The 18,460-nt window shown below is 41.4% G+C and overlaps 1 protein-coding gene and 1 long non-coding RNA gene across 6 annotated transcripts in view; both read left to right on the top strand.

The window, feature by feature from the left end:
* The first annotated feature begins 4,910 nt into the window (after positions 1–4,910).
* Positions 4,911–8,067, top strand: LOC113020418 (uncharacterized). 2 transcript variants are annotated; one of them, XR_003272196.1, is made up of 5 exons: positions 4,911–5,227; positions 6,651–6,802; positions 7,052–7,160; positions 7,266–7,387; positions 7,530–8,067. It is a non-coding gene; the product is annotated as an uncharacterized LOC113020418 (long non-coding RNA). The 2 variants fall into 2 exon arrangements; XR_003272195.1 differs by having other exon boundaries at positions 6,646–6,802.
* A 6,204-nt stretch (positions 8,068–14,271) lies between these two features.
* Positions 14,272–18,460, top strand: part of nhsb (Nance-Horan syndrome b (congenital cataracts and dental anomalies)) — a 56,708-nt gene continuing 52,519 nt past the window's right edge. For all 4 annotated transcript variants that reach the window (XM_026164340.1, XM_026164349.1, XM_026164331.1 and 1 more), the window contains exon 1: positions 14,272–14,886. In XM_026164340.1, the coding sequence (XP_026020125.1) occupies positions 14,607–14,886 (280 nt within the window). In that variant the 5' untranslated portion in view covers positions 14,272–14,606. The remainder of the gene's footprint in view (positions 14,887–18,460) is intronic.

The raw sequence follows: 18,460 nt of genomic DNA, 5'->3' as shown, positions 1-18,460 counted from the left end.
ATAGGGTTTATGTTCGGACACAGTAAAACTACCCTATTCCAGGTGATAATCAAATCATAAGAAAGACTTGTTATGGTCAGATATCATCTGATCGAGTTATCAATTTTATGACAGAGTTAAGTGACTTCAACTGATAAACTAGCTGACTGCAGATGTGTGAGTTCACTCTCACACCAACACGTTCTCACTCCCAACTCGTCAAATGTGTGATGCATGGTCAGGCTCCCTCTGCTTCACTTATCGACGCTTACTAGTTAATAAAGTTTTCAGTAAAGTGTTTAATCGCAGCCACAGACTGACAGCAAATATCTCGATTAGCTTCAGCGCATCTGTAATAAATATGTGCAAGTTTCAGTGCTTCGTTTAAACTGTATGATACTTATACTGACCCAGGGTCAGTGTAAAATACAATCCTACCTGTGTGAACAAAGCCTGGCTCCTTAAATCCTGCATGACAAACCTCAGGATGCAGGTTATTATTACTCTTTCCTGCTGGCACACCTGTCACACCTGAGAGTCAGCTAGAAACTTACAGTGACGTGGACATCGTGCAAAGACTGCCAGACTCTGTAATACTGCAAATGATCAGTGACTCATGTTAACACTAAACTCTAAACGGTACCTCTGTGTCTCTGTGTGCTGAACATCTAGGATTGGGTCAGGCTGCATCAGCTGAAGCTGTTATTTGTATATATCAGTATTTTTTTATTCAGGTGTGGGGAAAATACGTAAGACTGCAGTGAAGCGATGCACCAGATTAATCCCTGGCCAAAGGTATCGTACTTAAATCAGACTACTGATCCAGCCACATCAGCCTTTTGTGAGGTCTGTTTAAAGTAGACTAAAAATGAACTGCAGGTTCCTGAGAGGTGGACTGTGAGCACAGAAACACATGTTCATACATACAGCTGCAGCAAACTTACATTAATTTTAAATAGATTTGTTACTCTGATGTCTGTCTCTGTGTTAGTCCTCTGACAGACTGGTGACCTGTCCAGGTGTGCTCTACCTATGACTACTGGGACAGGCTCTAGCCTCTGTAAAAGAAATTTTCTGTTATTCTCATTTAAAGTATTTAAGTGCTTATGCATATGCTTAGTTGTGACACTGTTATAGACTGTTCAGTGAAAGTTTCTAATGAACTTACTTCAGCGTCAGCAGTTTGAGAAAACAACTCCTTTTACAGGTGCTGATAAGGCCAAGGGCACAAAACAGCATGACCATTGATCTGTTAGGTTTCATAGCGAGACACGTGAAGTGTGGTAGGATCAGTTTGTAACTTCCTCCCTCTTCCTTGGAATGCATAAAGGAGTAGGAGCACAACTTCTGTGGCAGAGCTGACATGACTGAACTGTGATGTTTGATGTGTGTTGGCGCAGTAATAAATAGCTTGATCACAGCTCTTTCTGTGTTGCAGACTTTATTTTAAAAATTCCACGACACCCCCCACCCTCCCACTGTGAACATGAATTGAATATTCAGAAGACATTTGTTTAAATAGTTCTACAAATCTGAGCTGTTGGTGTGTCCTTGGATTGTGTGGTAATAATATTACAGGGAGTGCAGAATTATTAGGCAAATGAGTATTTTGTCCACATCATCCTCTTCATGCATGTTGTCTTACTCCAAGCTGTATAGGCTCGAAAGCCTACTACCAATTAAGCATATTAGGTGATGTGCATCCCTGTAATGAGAAGGGGTGTGGTCTAATGACATCAACACCCTATATCAGGTGTGCATAATTATTAGGCAACTTCCTTTCCTTTGGCAAAATGGGTCATAAGAAGGACTTGACAGGCTCAGAAAAGTCAAAAATAGTGAGATATCTTGCAGAGGGATGCAGCAGTCTCAAAATTGCAAAGCTTCTGAAGCGTGATCATCGAACAATCAAGCGTTTCATTCAAAATAGTCAACAGGGTCGCAAGAAGCGTGTGGAAAAACCAAGGCGCCAAATAACTGCCCATGAACTGAGAAAAGTCAAGCGTGCAGCTGCCAAGATGCCACTTGCCACCAGTTTGGCCATATTTCAGAGCTGCAACATCACTGGAGTGCCCAAAAGCACAAGGTGTGCAATACTCAGAGACATGGCCAAGGTAAGAAAGGCTGAAAGACGACCACCACTGAACAAGACACACAAGCTGAAACGTCAAGACTGGGCCAAGAAATATCTCAAGACTGGTTTTTCTAAGGTTTTATGGACTGATGAAATGAGAGTGAGTCTTGATGGGCCCGTGGCTGGATTGGTAAAGGGCAGAGAGCTCCAGTCCGACTCAGACGCCAGCAAGGTGGAGGTGGAGTACTGGTTTGGGCTGGTATCATTAAAGATGAGCTTGTGGGGCCTTTTCGGGTTGAGGATGGAGTCAAGCTCAACTCCCAGTCCTACTGCCAGTTTCTGGAAGACACCTTCTTCAAGCAGTGGTACAGGAAGAAGTCTGCATCCTTCAAGAAAAACATGATTTTCATGCAGGACAATGCTCCATCACACGCGTCCAAGTACTCCACAGCATGGCTGGCAAGAAAGGGTATAAAAGAAGAAAAACTAATGACATGGCCTCCTTGTTCACCTGATCTGAACCCCATTGAGAACCTGTGGTCCATCATCAAATGTGAGATTTACAAGGAGGGAAAACAGTATGTCACACAGCGGAAATTTGTGTTTTTGTTTTATTAATCTGTGTGTTGGTACATAGTGTTTTTATTTGCATGATTTTATTGTGATATTTATATTGCATGTCTGTTTATTGATATTTATACTGCATGGTTTTATCCTCATATTTATATTTGTGTTAATGTTGTACCATGTTCCTTTAACCCACTGTGGACTAAACAGACAATTGTAGGCACCTGTGAGGTGGGGGCGTTCCCCAAGGTGGCCTATCAGCCGCCAGGTTGACCTGTTAAAGGGGATGGTGAGCGCAGAGACAAAAGAAGAAAGAAGCGACGCACGAAGGGTGAGCAGGAGAAAAAGGAACGCGTGCGAGCCCGCACGTGTGTGGAACGAACTGCTGCCTGACTGTGGGGCGCCCCGAGTCGTTCGGCGATCCAGTCCTAACGGCAGGAACGGCAACAGTGGGTGGCGATGGCCGCAATGCACAACAGGGCAGGGATGCCCTTCTGCCTGCATCTGACGGTGAGACGAGGGAGGCCGTGTTCAGGTGTGGAGTGGGGCGGGACTGTGCGGCGACGCGCTGTCCGGAGGAGACAGGTCTGCGATAGGAGCCTCCTCCCTGGTCTGTTGCTGGCGAGTTTCCCCATCCCGGAAGAGAAGTTCCTCTCCTGTCCTCGCCCATTTGTGGCTGGACTGTGGGATTATGGGACTGTGGGAGGGTAATTTTAGCATATGGAAAACATGTTTTAGTCTTGTTTTAATAGTGAATAGTTATTTCTGCCGGCAGGGTTTTTAGCGGGTTGCAAACACTATTTTTATTGTATACGGGGATTTTAGCTTGTATTTGTGACTGTGGCTGTGTTTTTGTATGGAAAATGAATGGTGTGTTTGAAGCCAGCTAAGTTCTGTGCCCTGAGCGCTGACCCACCCACTCCCCTTTTTCTGCTTGTATGTATACAGACGTGGTGGTGAAGATTTAGGTCCACCAGTCTTAGCGGCTACAAGTACACCTCTCTGAACAGTGTCTGGGAGGCTGTGGTTGCTGCTGCACGCAATGTTGATGGTGAACAGATCAAAACACTGACAGAATCCATGGATGGCAGGCTTTTGAGTGTCCTTGCAAAGAAAGGTGGCTATATTGGTCGCTGATTTGTTTTTGTTTTGTTTTTGAATGTCAGAAATATATATTTGTGAATGTGGAGATGTTATATTGGTTTCACTGGTAAAAAGAAATAATTGAAATGGGTATATATTTGTTTTTTGTTCAGTTGCCTAATAATTATGCACAGTAATAGTCACCTGCACACACAGATATCCCCCTAAAATAGCTAAAACTAAAAACTACTTCCAAAAACATTCAGCTTTGATATTAATGAGTTTTTTGGGTTCATTGAGAACATGGTTGTTGTTCAATAATAAAATTATTCCTCAAAAATACAACTTGCCTAATAATTCTGCACTCCCTGTAGAGCTAGCAATCTTTCTTACTGAATCTCTACTATGAGTCATGTTACCTGAGATTAATTCTATGTTTACCTGTCAGCCTGGACAAATGTGCTGTGTGAAGGAAATTAAATTAAATCAGATCTGAACTGCGTACATTTAAGGAACCTGTTCATATTTAATTGAAATATGAACCAGTGATTTTTTTGATTGCTGATTCCAAGAGAGTCTTTGTGGAAATCCTGTTTGGCTTTTTGTTATTTTAATTCTCTTTTCTGTTTTCCAGAACAGTTCTCCACAGTCGCTGTCCACATGGGTCAGTGGGACAAAGAAGCGCTCTGCTAATGTGTGGACTCTGACCAGCAACATCCAGCAAGACCCAGACAGCGTTTTCTATCTCCCAGCTGGAGTTTTTTGTTTGTCTGTGACTGGAGAGTCAGATTTTTGTTGAGCTTCACACTTGCAGAGGTAAGTCAGTTTGTAGAGATCCCTCCCACCCTGGCTTTTATGTCCTAGATTTCTTATCGGAAACAGTAATATTTCAGTGACTGCTGCTTATAGCACAGGTTAATACACGCTACTGATCCCTGATAGGAGAATCATCAGTTTTGGCAACAAAGAAGCCTGGTGGATGGTTTTTTTTTTTTTTTTTTTTACAGTCTGATGATGGGACATCGTGCTCTGCATCTTCAAAGTTTGCCTCCTCGTTATTATTCATACCCAGTAATGTGAAGTATGCTTATATCTACCGTAGCTGCCTCCACCAGTGTGTGAATGTGAGAGTGAATGAATAGTGGCATTGTAAAGCGCTTTGGGTGCCTTGAAAAGCGCTATATAAATCCAATCCATTATTATCTACTATAACTGAACCAACCTGGTGCTCTTCATTTATGGAGGCTGTTGAGTCTGAATGTTGGATATTGTGTATCTCGTGTTCTCTGGGCTTTGTTGTCCTCAGTTTTTTTGCAGGATCAGAAAACAAAACCAGGAGGCGTGTAAATGTTTCTTCTCCATGATGTTTCTTCAAATGTTTCTTCTGGATGATGATAAGACTGTGACACGGGATGCCACCTTTGGTCACCTTTGATGAAGCAAAGCTCAGGAAGAAGTCTGATTAAATGGTACCCACATGTTGAGGGATGTACAGGGGCACCTGCAGCCAAATCCAAGCTTCAGGTTAGTTGTAGTTGCAGAACGCTATAGACTGAGACAGCTGAGGCATCAAATGTTTGATTAAACGGATGAAAAAGAGAAGTTTCTTCCCTATAATTATCACTTCTTAAAATCTGTAGCAACTTCAAGTCTGTCAGCATGCTGAGCATGCTCAGAATGTGACAATATATTTTTGTTCAATATTTAATTTCTTTCAGTTGCAATTGTTAAATGGGAAAAAAATAAAAATTTATTCTTATAATTTAGCAAACTAACTTATCAAAAAAAATATACATGTATTTGTATTAGTTTTAATAAATTAATTTGACACCTGTATTGAAAATACCATATTGTGGCATTCTTATTACTAACCAAATCTGAAGCGCAAAGTAATATTATTTCTAAATTACATAACAGCATCCTGCGGTGTAAAAACGACAGCACTCTGTATATTAAAGCGAAGTGGGAAAAGGAGGGTAATTTGTCAATTACAGACAAGTGTTGGGCTCACGCATGCAAGATACAGTGGGCTCCCACTGGGTCTAATGTTTGGTGTGAATTTTGCTGGAAAAGCATTGAGATTTTTCATTATCCTTGCTCAACAAAGATATTGAGGAATTGGTGATAAATGTTGAAGATGTGGGGGAGACGGAGCTAACCATTTCCACATCTTTTGGGACTGTAAAGTTATTCGCCAGTATTGGTCTCTAATCCAAAATCATTTACAAAATGTTTTTTCATTTGTTTTTCCTTCAACTTTTGAAACCATATTTTTGTGCAATGTACCAGTGGATAAACTGAATTCCAACGACAGAAGACTCCTGTATATCCTTCTGGCCGCAAGAAAAAAGCCTCTTACGAGAAGATAGCTTAAGCCTGAACCACCAACGATAGAAGACTGGATACATTCTGTACAAGAGATCTATACGATGGAAAAAGTGTCATTTTCTCTTAAACTTCAGAGGGATACCTTCTATGGAATATGGTCTAAATGGACAGACTATGTTAAGCATATGAGGTGTGATTTTTGTATATGATGTTACAACCCTGAGTACTACGTAAACCTACCTGCCCTGCTGCCTCCTAACCCTAGTTTGGTGTTTTTTGTTTTTGTTTTTTTTTGTTTTTTTGTTTTTTTTGTTTGTTTTTTTTTCTTTTCTTTTTCTGTCTTTATTTTTCAATTATAAGTTAAAATGTGACAGCAAAGAAAGTGTAAAAAGGCATACTATTATGTTCAACAGCTGTCCCAATAAAAGAGATAATAATAATAAAAAAGAAAATACCATATTGTATTCATACAGAAACAGTATGGTAACATTGTTTGTCTGCTCACTGATTGCTGAAACTAAGAGCTACTTTGATCTGTTTAGATCTAAAGTAGCCAAAGTTGAATGTTTCTTCACCCCTGTGTGTGTGATATCTGATTTCCTACATGCTGGCAGAGCAGCAGTTTGTGCTCACAGATGGTGACAGTGTGGAGAGACGGTGGTGTTTCCTCAGAAGAACCAGCAGAGTCACAAAGGACACCAGTCCATCTCACCACCTTGACTTGCTGACTGATGTTCGTCTGCACTGCACAGAGGAAATCAACTGACCGAGGTTTGTCCAGTGACGTGTTATGAAATGTATATTTGTTTTATGCTTACAGTTATGTTTTTCTTGACGGAGGCTCTGCAGAGGTTAGACAAAGCAGAGAAAACATGTGCTTTACATTTTACTGTGATTTATTGAGATATTTGTTGCCTGATGTTCAGCAGGAATGGAGAAATAGAATCAAAGGGAGATGTTTTTGCCGTTTTTGTAATGAAAGTAAATCTTCAATATTATTTATTTGCTTGGTTATATTAGGAGTGTTTCTGAGTGAGGGAGAGAGGAGTCATCATCCAGTTTAAGTGACGTAGATCAGTGGATACACTTGTCTCCCCTTTAATGGAGACGATCCAAGTCATCCTTAAATGTTAGTGCTTTCAAATACACAAACATTTTTAAAGGACAAAAATGAACATCCAACTTTGACTGTAATACAAAATAAATCTTTGCATGTGTGTTTTCAAACTCTCAGATGGGCAGGATATCAGTCTTGGACTGTCTAACCTGCCGGAACAGCACTGAATGATCACCACACATGAGCATGTTCCTGCAACATGCAGCATCTGATCCTTCATCTGTGTGCTTCTGCTTTTGGTAAGTAGAGTTACCCAACTCCAGTAACTCTAAACACATGCCATCCATTTCTAACGGCCTGGTTACTTCCTGTCAGTTACTTTAGAAACCATGTGGTCACCTGACCTAACACTGTTTCTTCTCCTTCTCCTTAATGTTCAAGTGTCACATGTCAAACAGCTGGAGAGGAAACTACACCAGTGTACTGGGATGTTTCAGCAACACGTGCCAGATGCTGTTCCTTCATGGTGACATCACCAGAGACAGCCCCACCCACCTCAGGACCTCGCCATTGATCATGATGATTATAATGATGACAGCGAGCGGAACTAAGACTGTAAAAATCCACGACCAGAATTTTTCTTTCTAATTATTAATGAATACTGAGAGCCTCTTTCTGTGTTTTGTCTGTTTTTTGTTTTGTTTTTAAAACCTCATTTGTTACTAACAAAGTTCACCAAACTCACACAGTTTACATTCTGTATGTTTCCATCTTTACCAGCCACACTCTAACTGCATTTAAGAAAATAATCCTTAGAAATCGTCGTTTTTCTCTTTTGCAATTGATGATAATTCAGTGAATAAACTGCTGTTTGAATTCTCTGTATGTTTGACCCTGTAGACTGTTTGATGGACTGCTTGTCTTCCTGTTTGTTACCGCCGCCTGTTTTTTGACTAAAGATTTGGATTTCTGACTTCAACACTATGATTTAACTCCATACAACACAGCCTCTGGGTGTCCTCCCTTTGTGTCCTCTTCCTCTGTGAATGTGTTGCATGTGTCACAGATTCATTTTATTAACAGCTTTCCCACAGTGAGTTGCATCAGCATTCATTCACAGCACATTTCAGAAGGATTCAGATTAATACAGTGATCTTACAGTCAGAATTATCCTGACAGAGTGCCACTGTAAATGATCTTTCATCAGGTAAATTTTAAAGTTCAGTATTTCAAAGCAGGAGTTATGAAGAATCATACTGGCATTAGGACTAATAATATGTACTTACAAAGTCAAAGTTTTTTAATTATGCTAGAATATTGGAAGACAATCAACTTTTGGTGTTTTCCGCATATTAATTATTCTGAAATAGAGACGGTGACCCTAACTGTACAGAAGCACACTAAACAACTGACAATCTAACAGACATCATTGGCCTGAGCTGTCATGCACAGTGAGTCTGATCCTTTGCTGTGAGAGTCTGACAAGCATGTTTCTGGTCAGTTTGGAAGAAATAATATCACAATGTTGATCTTTCTTTCCAATATTCCTTCTCTTTTACAACATAAACTGTGATCAAAGCTACTTATGTTCACAGCATGTAATAATACTGACAGTCCAGGGCATTGTGGTCTGTTGAGCTAGGGTTAGGGTTAGCAATTCAGACATATGTAATCAATATTAAACGTCTCTGACGTGGGCCACTGTCCGCAGTGTTGGGAAATCCATACCAGGCTGGAACGAGTCAAGGTAGGTGAGCATCCACGAGAAGACACAGCAGATGCATCCTACTAATACTGACAGGACCAGGAGACTCCAGAAACCGAGCAACAAATGGCGAAATGAAAAGCCGAACAACAACAATGCTGTTTCTTTAGAGAGTCTTAGCTTACATGTGTGTTTATTTCATATTTTCAGTTGTTGCCCTCCACGGCTAAATAAACCGGTTTCAGTAATGCACTGATATACAAGAATGGACATAAGGGGCTTTCAAAGAAAAAACTCAGGTAGTATTTTATATATTATGCTTTGTATGTTGTTCAGTATATTTCTATGCAAAACAAGAGGAACTTCAATACACAGCAGTATATTCACAGTTGAAACCAGATATTTACATACACTTCATGGAAAACACAAGAACATTTTTTTTACTGTACAACATCAATTTAGAGTGAACTTGTTTTGTTTTGGATAAATAAATATTGCAATATCTTTTGAATTCGTTAAATCTCAGAATAAAGAGAGACAGAGCTTTCTATTTTTTATCACAGGCATAAACACACAAACATTTATTAACATGTTCCACCGTCTTCCAGTTTGATTTTCTCATCCTGTGGACAACAACGTACATGGATGCAGGTTTATTGTTAACTTTTGTAAGGTTTATTTAGTGAACACATCCAGCTGCAGCTCCACTGTGATCCTGAACTGGATAAGCACTTAAGAAAATGTGTCAATAAATGGACATACATCAACTTACTATATTTATCCAAACAGACGGGACCAATAATGCTTCATTGAGTTAGAGACTTTAACAGTCTCTTCTATGTAAGACTGTCTCGTGCTGATATACCTGCAAACTTGACAACAAAGGTGTTGCGACTTTCGTCCGTAAATAAAGCCGCGGCCGGCTGAGTTGGTTGTGTCCATGTGACGCGCCTCCAATAATCCATAATGGGTCGTACTTGTACTTTGCGCATTTATTTTAAGAACAAAACAAAAACAAACATTTGCGCTTTCAATCAATTTACAACTAGCGCATGGATTAACTGGTGTGCCAAAAAAGGACGCTCAACAGAAAAGTTTGCCCACAAACCACTCACCCAACACACCTGCTGCGAACACCGACATCAGGTAAATAGACTGTGACCACACCCACATACCATCACCTGAGATGCAGGTAAAGCTATACACCTGTGCCACCAAAACAAAAAGGAAAAACATAAACATTGACTTTGGCTCTTACAAAAGGTTTTTCAGACAACATGTAGCTGTCCTCTATGTCAGCTCACACATTTACATTTATGTCACACTTATTTCTGCTTTCCCATTTTATAATTATTACTTACATTTTGATTAGATACCTTGAGTTTGTAAATGATCAGATTACATAATTGGAATACAATGTATCCAATTCAGGGTTGCGGGAGGATGAAGCCTATCCCAGCTGATACAGGACAAAGACAGGCTGCCAGTTTATTGCAGGGCTAATACAACATGTGTAACAGAAAATCCACTTAAATGTTTGATATTTCTTATAATAATCATAATTATGACTATTATTTAAAGGTTTCTTCATAAATACATTTTGATTTTTTATAACCCCTAAAATATAAACCTGAGCTGTTTCAGATTCTGACCTCTGACCTCAGTGACCTGGCTGTGTCCTCACTGCAGCTCCCTCTTTGGAAGTACGTCTGCTTCTTGTCTTCCCCCAGTGTTGACCGCCTGCCCTTGATATCATGTACTGTACCTGAGGAACAAAAAAGGATAAACACTTGCCTTCATTTAAGAAGTACATTCATACAGAGGTAATCTATGGAAACACACTAGTTCACCATTTGGGAGGAATCAGTTCCTGTGAAACATTTCTGTATATGAACATCATGTGGAGAATGAATGAAATGAGTTCTTCAGGTGACTCAGCAGTCCCACACTGACAAATGAAATCTAGTTAAACTATTAAGCATATTTGCTCTTCTGAAATCTGTTAAACAATAACAAACATAAATTAGTAACAAAAATACAGCTGAGTAGAGGCTTTACAAACCACCAGCAGCCATAATGCTAAATTTTAATCTTCAAATGTTTCTGAGCCGTCTTCAACCTGCTTTTAACACATTAAAGTCCCACAGTCAATGCAGCCTGACTCAATCCTAGATGTTCAGCACACAGAGGTACCGTTTAAAGTTTAGTGATAACATGAGTCACTGATCATTTGCAGTATTACAGAGTCTGGCAGTCTTTGCATGATGTCCACGTCACTCTAAGTTTCTAGCTGACTCTCAGGTGTGACAGCAGGAAAGAGTAATAATAACCTGCATTGTGAGGTTTGTCATGCAGGATTAAAGGAGCCAAGCTTTGTTCACACAGCTAGAATTGTATTTTACACTGACCCTGGGTCAGTATAAGTATCATACAGTTTAAACGAAGCACTGAAACTTGCACATATTTATTACAGATGCACTGAAGCTAATCGAGATATTTGCTGTCAGTCTGTGGCTGCGATTAAACACTTTACTGAAAACTTTATTAACTAGTAACTTCATCAGTCATGACAGAAGCTAATATTTCTGTGCTAACATCGTTTAAACAGTAACAGCTTTACTACAATATAAGCTAACGTTTACACCGTAACTTTAAGCTAGCACCATAAAGACGGTAAAACACGTAATAATATCTACAAATGCATCTTAAAGCTGTTATATTAGCACTCGGTGTATTACTAACATAACCACATTAACATTACTGACACTCGCTGACTTTTAATAGTCATTCTATAAATGCTGTCCGTTTAAATGGTCTTACCTGTACACACTGCTGTATCCACCGGATTCCAGCCAGAGTGGATTCTGGAGTCTTCCCACGCTCCTGTTAGTGATCCTCCATCTGGATGGATGAGAACAACCTTCTGAACAATCTAGCAGGAGATGGCCCAAATCTATGGGACTGATTTGTGCTAATAACGCCCATTGTATGGACTGATAACAGCTGAAGCGGGTGAATAAAGTCACCCAGTAGCTAGCTGTGCCATTACCCAGCATACATCACTCCCTCCATAAATGCAATAAACGATACAAAAGTATCGTTCTACCTGTTTTTCAGGTAGTCGTTTACATTATATAATTTATTGTGTTCAGTATACGTCACTACAATGTGATTTCGGAAATATATAAATATACAGACAACAGGCTCTTCCGCGGCAATCTCTTGTCGTCAATAAGCAACGTTAAGGGAGCTCTATAGTATTCAATGAGAGGACCCTGCGCGTCGATAAGTGAAGCAGAGGGAGCCTGACCATGCGTCACACATTTGACAAGTTGGGAGTGAGAACGTGTTGCTCACACATATCCCTGTCTTAATACTTCTCAAATGTCTAATTGATTGAATTGGTCGCCATGACAAATCCTGTCTCATTATAAATAATAATAAAGGATATAATGCATAACTATATAGGGAACAATTGTAGCATTCTTGTCTTCTTGGCAGTTCGGAGAGAGAGGCCCGTGACAGGTTCCTGTTAATCTGCACTGCCTCAAATTTGCAGCAACAGCAAGTTTACTGCACACGTCCATATACAGACTGAGCCTAGAGGCTATAGGCTAATCACTGTGAATGAAACAGACAACGGGCAGGCTTAGCATCCTGGAAACAGAAATTCAGCAAAAAAAGAAAAAAGGAAAAAGAAATAGGTTGACAGAGGATCTGCTGTAGTTAAACTTTTTGGTGAGGTGTACAGGGTTAACAGTTTATGAATTTGGAGCCTCAGTGCATCATGAGAAGATACTGTGCAGTGACGTGTGCATTGCAAACATGGTCACACAATTTAATTTTGTAGTTTGTGAGTTTATATTCATTACCTACTATGTCCACATCATCTATAATTGTGGTTTTCAGTCTTTGCATGCATTTTTTTCTTGGGGGGCGGGTATCAGAAAAACAAAGCTTAACTGTAACTTAACAACAACTCCAGATTACAATGACATAACAAAACACCATGTTCTTTGTTTAATGGGAAATATAGTTTGATACTAATTTAAGACACAAGCTAGCAGTGTACAAAGAGACACCCAGACCTCTCTAGGTGCACCCACCTCCTTTGGCTATTCTGGGGGGACACGAAGCTGGTCCCACACTAGCTGAGAGGTATAACCTCTGCACAGAGGTCTTCTTGTGATAGGATATCCCAAAACACCTCAATTCAGAGGCGCATGCACCACGTCTGCCGGCTCCGCAGGAATAGCAGCTCTAGCGCCTCTTCACAAACAGGAAGCTCATTTCCGCAGCTTGCATCCACAATCTTATTCTTTCTGCCAACATCTAACACCAGTGGCCACAGGCAAACGTGGCAGAGCCTCAGAACTGGTGCTAATTCTCCCCCCAGCCGCTCCACACTCAGCTGCCAACTGCCCCAGTGTGAGCTGGAGTTCACTACCTAATGGCACCAAGAGACAATTATATTCCAGCTATATTTGGGGTTTAGAGAGTTGTGAGAAACATTGTGTTAAAAATCAAACGCAGCTAAAGTGCTGAACACACCTCAGTCAGAGGAGCTCCATCCAAGCTTCAATTTTACCACCACCTCCAGTGTCAGATCCTAAATCCTATCACCACTGAGATTCTTCTCTGCCATGATGGGTCATCTGAGTCTAATTGCCAAATACATTAATTTCTCTATCTCAATAAATCGAGTTCAATTCTTCCAAGTGATCTCTCCTTATTGAATTGCTTTTGGCCCGTTTAATGACACTGTATGTAAATGAAACTGTTTGCTCAGTACAGTATAGATACTTAATTAGTTATTTAAGTTTGTAAGATGTTCTCATAAAATTAGAAAAAGCTGTTTTCATGAATAATTAGAATTGTGTCAGTACACCGGAAATTCTATTAATTAAAATGAGTTTAGAAATTATATCAACTTGTGTCCCCAGCTCCGAACATCCCCTTCAAGAAGTTTTGGATGCTGAAAACGATCTGTTTTCCCCAGACTTACCTGATCACCTGCATTTAGGCCAAGTAAGACATTAATATTTTTCAGAATTATCCTCTTTCAGTGTCTGCTGACAGGCACGACTGTCACGACCATTCCCCATCTACTCATATCTGTATCTCCGGGTTTTACCTCAGTCTTCTCCCTCATCTTCTCTGCCTGCACATACTTCAGGCCACGGAGCCAGGTTGCATCAAATACCAGAAGAATTACCGCAATATGGGCGGAAAAACAAGGGAAGGCCTAAAAAATAAAAGCTCCAAACGCGGAGATCGGTTATGAAGTAACCTTTGTGTATTTAAATACAGGGCTTTGCAAGACATGTTTTCACTTTTTGTCGTATCCACCTCTGTATCCTGTGTAATTACCATCAATTTTGACGACACCTCTTCAGTGATTTTCTATTACCGTCGTTGTCCCAGATTCTTATTTTGAAACCTTTCAGCGGCATTTCCTTTTCGCTCTGGCTGATTTGACGCTGGACGGAGGCAACCCATGATCGCAGACTCAACACGCATCCTCACACCACTGACCTGGGCTTAGCTGTGTCCTGCATGTGTGTGCATGTGTGTGCGTGTGTGAGCGGGAGTGTGAATGATCCCCAGAAACCAGCAGCAGGATGGAGGATCTCAAGGAGAATCTGGGAACTTTGGATTGACGCCCGGGGATAACGCGCAGACGGCCTGAACCTCATCGGGCTTCTCGTGGATTTATATATTTGGATGTTGTCCGTTTTACCCTTTTACCTTTTACTTCTAGGCAGCGGGATTTTACGCTTGGCTTACAACCCTTATCGTCTTTGGCGTGCAAAATGCCATTCGCCAAAAGGATTGTGGAGCCGCAGCTTCTGTGCAGACACCCGATCCCCAATGATGATGGTCTGCTTTTCGAGGACCTGTGTGCCATCAGTAATGTGGTTCTTTCCCGGACCTTGCGACAGCTCTCCGACCTGGCCCGACACGCCTGCTCCTTATTTCAGGAGCTGGAAAACGACATCATTAGCACCAACCAACGGGTCTGGGTCCTTCAGAATAAAATAGGCCAGATACAGCAGACTGCCAGTGCCCTAGACCCCAAAAAGGAGGCTGTGCGTAAGTAGACGAACACATGTGCATACCCCCATATTATGGGGAGAAATCGCTCCATGATTTAAACCTGAGCGTTTTGGCTTTGGTTTCCATACATTAACATCCCTCATGTGCCCCCTAATGCTTCTTAGTGTCCCTTCCTCAAAAAAATAAAAAAAATAAAAAATATATATATATATATATATAAATTTTTTAACACAGCTGCACGCGCGCCCGTCGTAGACTCGGCCGCGCTCGCACCCCCACCTTCATTGAAATGTGTCACACGAGTGCGTTTGCACATTTGCCCATCCAGATGCATGTTTCACAACGCAAGATGTGTTGACTGCACATTTATGTGGCGTTGGAGACTCGGATGCGCGCGTATGTGTGTGTGTGTGTGTGTGTCCTTCGACGTAGAGGGGAATCTGTGTGTGTGTCTGTTGACAAGCAGGCAGCGAGAAGCGGAGCGGAGGGGCGTGTGTTGCCGCTGCATTGGCTCAGCATCGCAGTCTCGCTACTGCGGGAAGCGCACACCTGAAGCATGTTCAGGCCGTGTTTCCCGGTCCCCCAACAAGGCCTCCTTCTCTTAGAGAGGGTGTGAACAGGCCAGTCTGCATGAAGTTAAGGTTCGAGTATCTGTTTTAAAAAAAAAGGGGGGGGGGGGATACGTGTGTGTTTGTCTGTGCTTTTCTATCTGTGTGTGTGTGTTAGAAAGAGAGAGAGATGGGTTTTTCGTAGACGACTCCCCGTGCGCCAAACCCACCCTTTCCACATGCAGCAGCACCAACACAGCATCAATAATGAATCCAGATGTCCATGTTGCAGGGTAAATGTGGAGCGATCGCGCCTATATGTTTAGGCGTCGCATTCATTTCCAGCTCCCGCGGATCTCACAAGAAAAAAAAACAGAAAACAGAAAGAAAACCCGCCTGATTGGCAGCGATGAGAGAGCCTGCAATTGACTGTAACAGAGCGTTCTGTGCAGCAGCTACATATTATTTATGTTCTCTGCAGTGCCGTCAGTATACGTCTTGAGATTTTAGAGGTTCGTTTCAGAGATTTTAGGGCAGTTCTGTACGCTGGGACTCATCACTGCTGCATGTTATCATAGTGTGGGGACAATAAGAGCTTCTTGGGGGTGGGTGGGGGTCTGATTGTAGGTACATAAGCACCCCTCTTCAGATATAACCCCCTCAACACACATCTCTGAGCGTGTGGTACGGCGGCCATGTCTGTATTACATGGGAATCTGTTCTGCTGTGTTGTTTTTGTTAATAAGGGTTGGTTGTCTCACATTCAGCAAGACAGAAAATATGTTCAGTTGTGCCACATGCAGTAAACAGTAAACTCATCTCTCCATAATGGAAACTCTTCAGACCTGACACAAGCAGCACTAAACCCAGAAACCTGTCACATACTTGTTGGGCACAGAAGACTGATTTGTTTAGTGGATTGGGCTTTTTTAAAAATCCCCCTATCCAGTCAAGACATCAAACACAAGTTGTTGTTTTTTAAACATGCACCACCGTCAGAGTTTTGAAAAGTCTTTGCACTCATGCTGTCAACTAGAAATTCTCTATTGTGAAATGCTGTTTTACCCTTTCTGGCCCTTTAATGTTCTTTAAATCTGACAACCTGAGATGTTGACATCAACTTTTTACATGCTGCAATTTTAGGCGTCCAAGAGAAAAAACTAAATTGCTGCTCATATGTGCATACACTATAATAAAAATATAACTTGAGCTCCTCTTCCCCATTTGAATTGTTGTTGTTTGAGAATTCCAGTGCAATGTGGACAACTTTGGCAAAACAGGAGAATGATGCCATGCCGTATTCTATTTTTTCTTTAACTGTCCTTCGTACAGTGTTACATGCCTACAAATCTATCACACAATTAAAATGTTAAAGATATCTTTCCCAGTTATATACACTATAAAACATTTTCCCCTTTCTGATCCTTAGATATTTAATTTCCCACAAGAGTATTGTTTTGAATTTACCTTTCACTGGCATCATTTATGATCATATTCTTGTTATGGAGAGAGTATGCAAAGAAGTGGCTCCATGGTCTGAAAACTCCCCCCGGTTCAGAACTGGGAGGAGACACAAATCTACCCTCTGGGTGTCAAGCTACTCTTAGTGCTGGTCCTAAGCCTGGATAAATGGGAGGATTGGATCAGGAAGGGGCCCTGCGACAGACTGGCGACCTGTCCAGGGTGTACCCTGCCTCTCGCCCTATGACAGCTGGGATAGGCTCCAGCGCCCCCCGCAACCCTGAAAAGGATAAGCGGAAGCGAATGGATGGATGGGTGGATGGATCAGGAAGGGCAAAATATGCGCCAAATTAAACGTGCAGACTCATTTGCTGTGGTTAACCCTTGGGAAATAAGGGAGCAGCTGAAAGCACCTTCTAATATGGATACAGAAAGAAAACTTTGCTTTTTACGGTGTCTTTTAATGCAAAAACACTTAGTGCTGGAATATCCTGTGAGTGGTGGGGATAGAGTTAATGTGGCACATTTTGAAGACAACTGACAAAATGCTCTTTGACTTCAGATTGGTTGCAGGGAGAGTCTGACTTCTCTTTGGTGAATGCTCATTGGATGAACACCAAAAATGTTGCTATTTTTTATTCAGCTATCAAAAGGGCTATTATCTTCCTGTGTGCTGATAAACAGAAGCAATAACCCCGAGGATGTAAAAGTCACTGTTTAAACACAGATGGAGATTCAGTGTCGCTGACAACAGTTTCCCCACCTGATGGTGGAGCGTATCAAGATTCCAGGGAGTCAATATGGTGCTAACTTGGATTGATCCTGAACATAGCAGTGGGCAGTCTTCAGACGGCGTTCAGACCACCTGCGTTGTGTGAGACACTGATCAAAACATAATTAAACAGTCTGTACTTGTTGTCATCTGTTGGCACTAGCACATGGTGTTAATGTACAACTTTCTTTTGTTTGATAATGCGTAACGAAAAGCAGGTGACCTACAGCTCAGTGCTGCTTTTCCGCACTGATAGAGGACTGAAAGTCCCGCTGCTCTGATAATGCGCTTATGATACTCCTTCTCTGTACATATGGACTGAGGGATAAGCCAATCATGCAGGGGAACCTCATGGCAAATGTATGAATATCATAGAGGAGGAAATCAGTGGAGATGTGACAACCAGAGATAACAGATTGTTGTGAAATTTGAGGATTTGTAGCAATAACAGGACAAACAATAGCTAGTGATGGGAAATGGGCACTTATCACTTATTTAACTTTGAGGTGAGCAAAACTAGGCGTGAGAACTACTGTTGACTGACATGTGACAGGCTGCGAAATATACCAGAGGGTTACGTAAGCACCCACGCCTGGAATATCCAGTAGCAACTAGATGTCAGCAGCAAAAGGGATATCACTTTATATGGGAACACGGTTTAAGGCTGAGGGATATTTTTACTGTTGGCCATCAGGATGTCAGATTGGAGTAACGGCTGTCTGTACTTTCCTGGGACTCAGGGTGCCAGATTTAAGTATCTCACTGGCAGCCCAAGGCTCAGTGATACTCAGTGAAACTCAGATACAAACAAATAAACACACACACACAC

The sequence above is a fragment of the Astatotilapia calliptera genome, chromosome 1 (assembly GCF_900246225.1).
Source record: "Astatotilapia calliptera chromosome 1, fAstCal1.2, whole genome shotgun sequence".
NCBI classification, from domain to species: domain Eukaryota; kingdom Metazoa; phylum Chordata; class Actinopteri; order Cichliformes; family Cichlidae; genus Astatotilapia; species Astatotilapia calliptera.
Note: the sequence above shows the minus strand (reverse complement) of the source record. Positions and strands in the feature narration are given on the sequence as shown.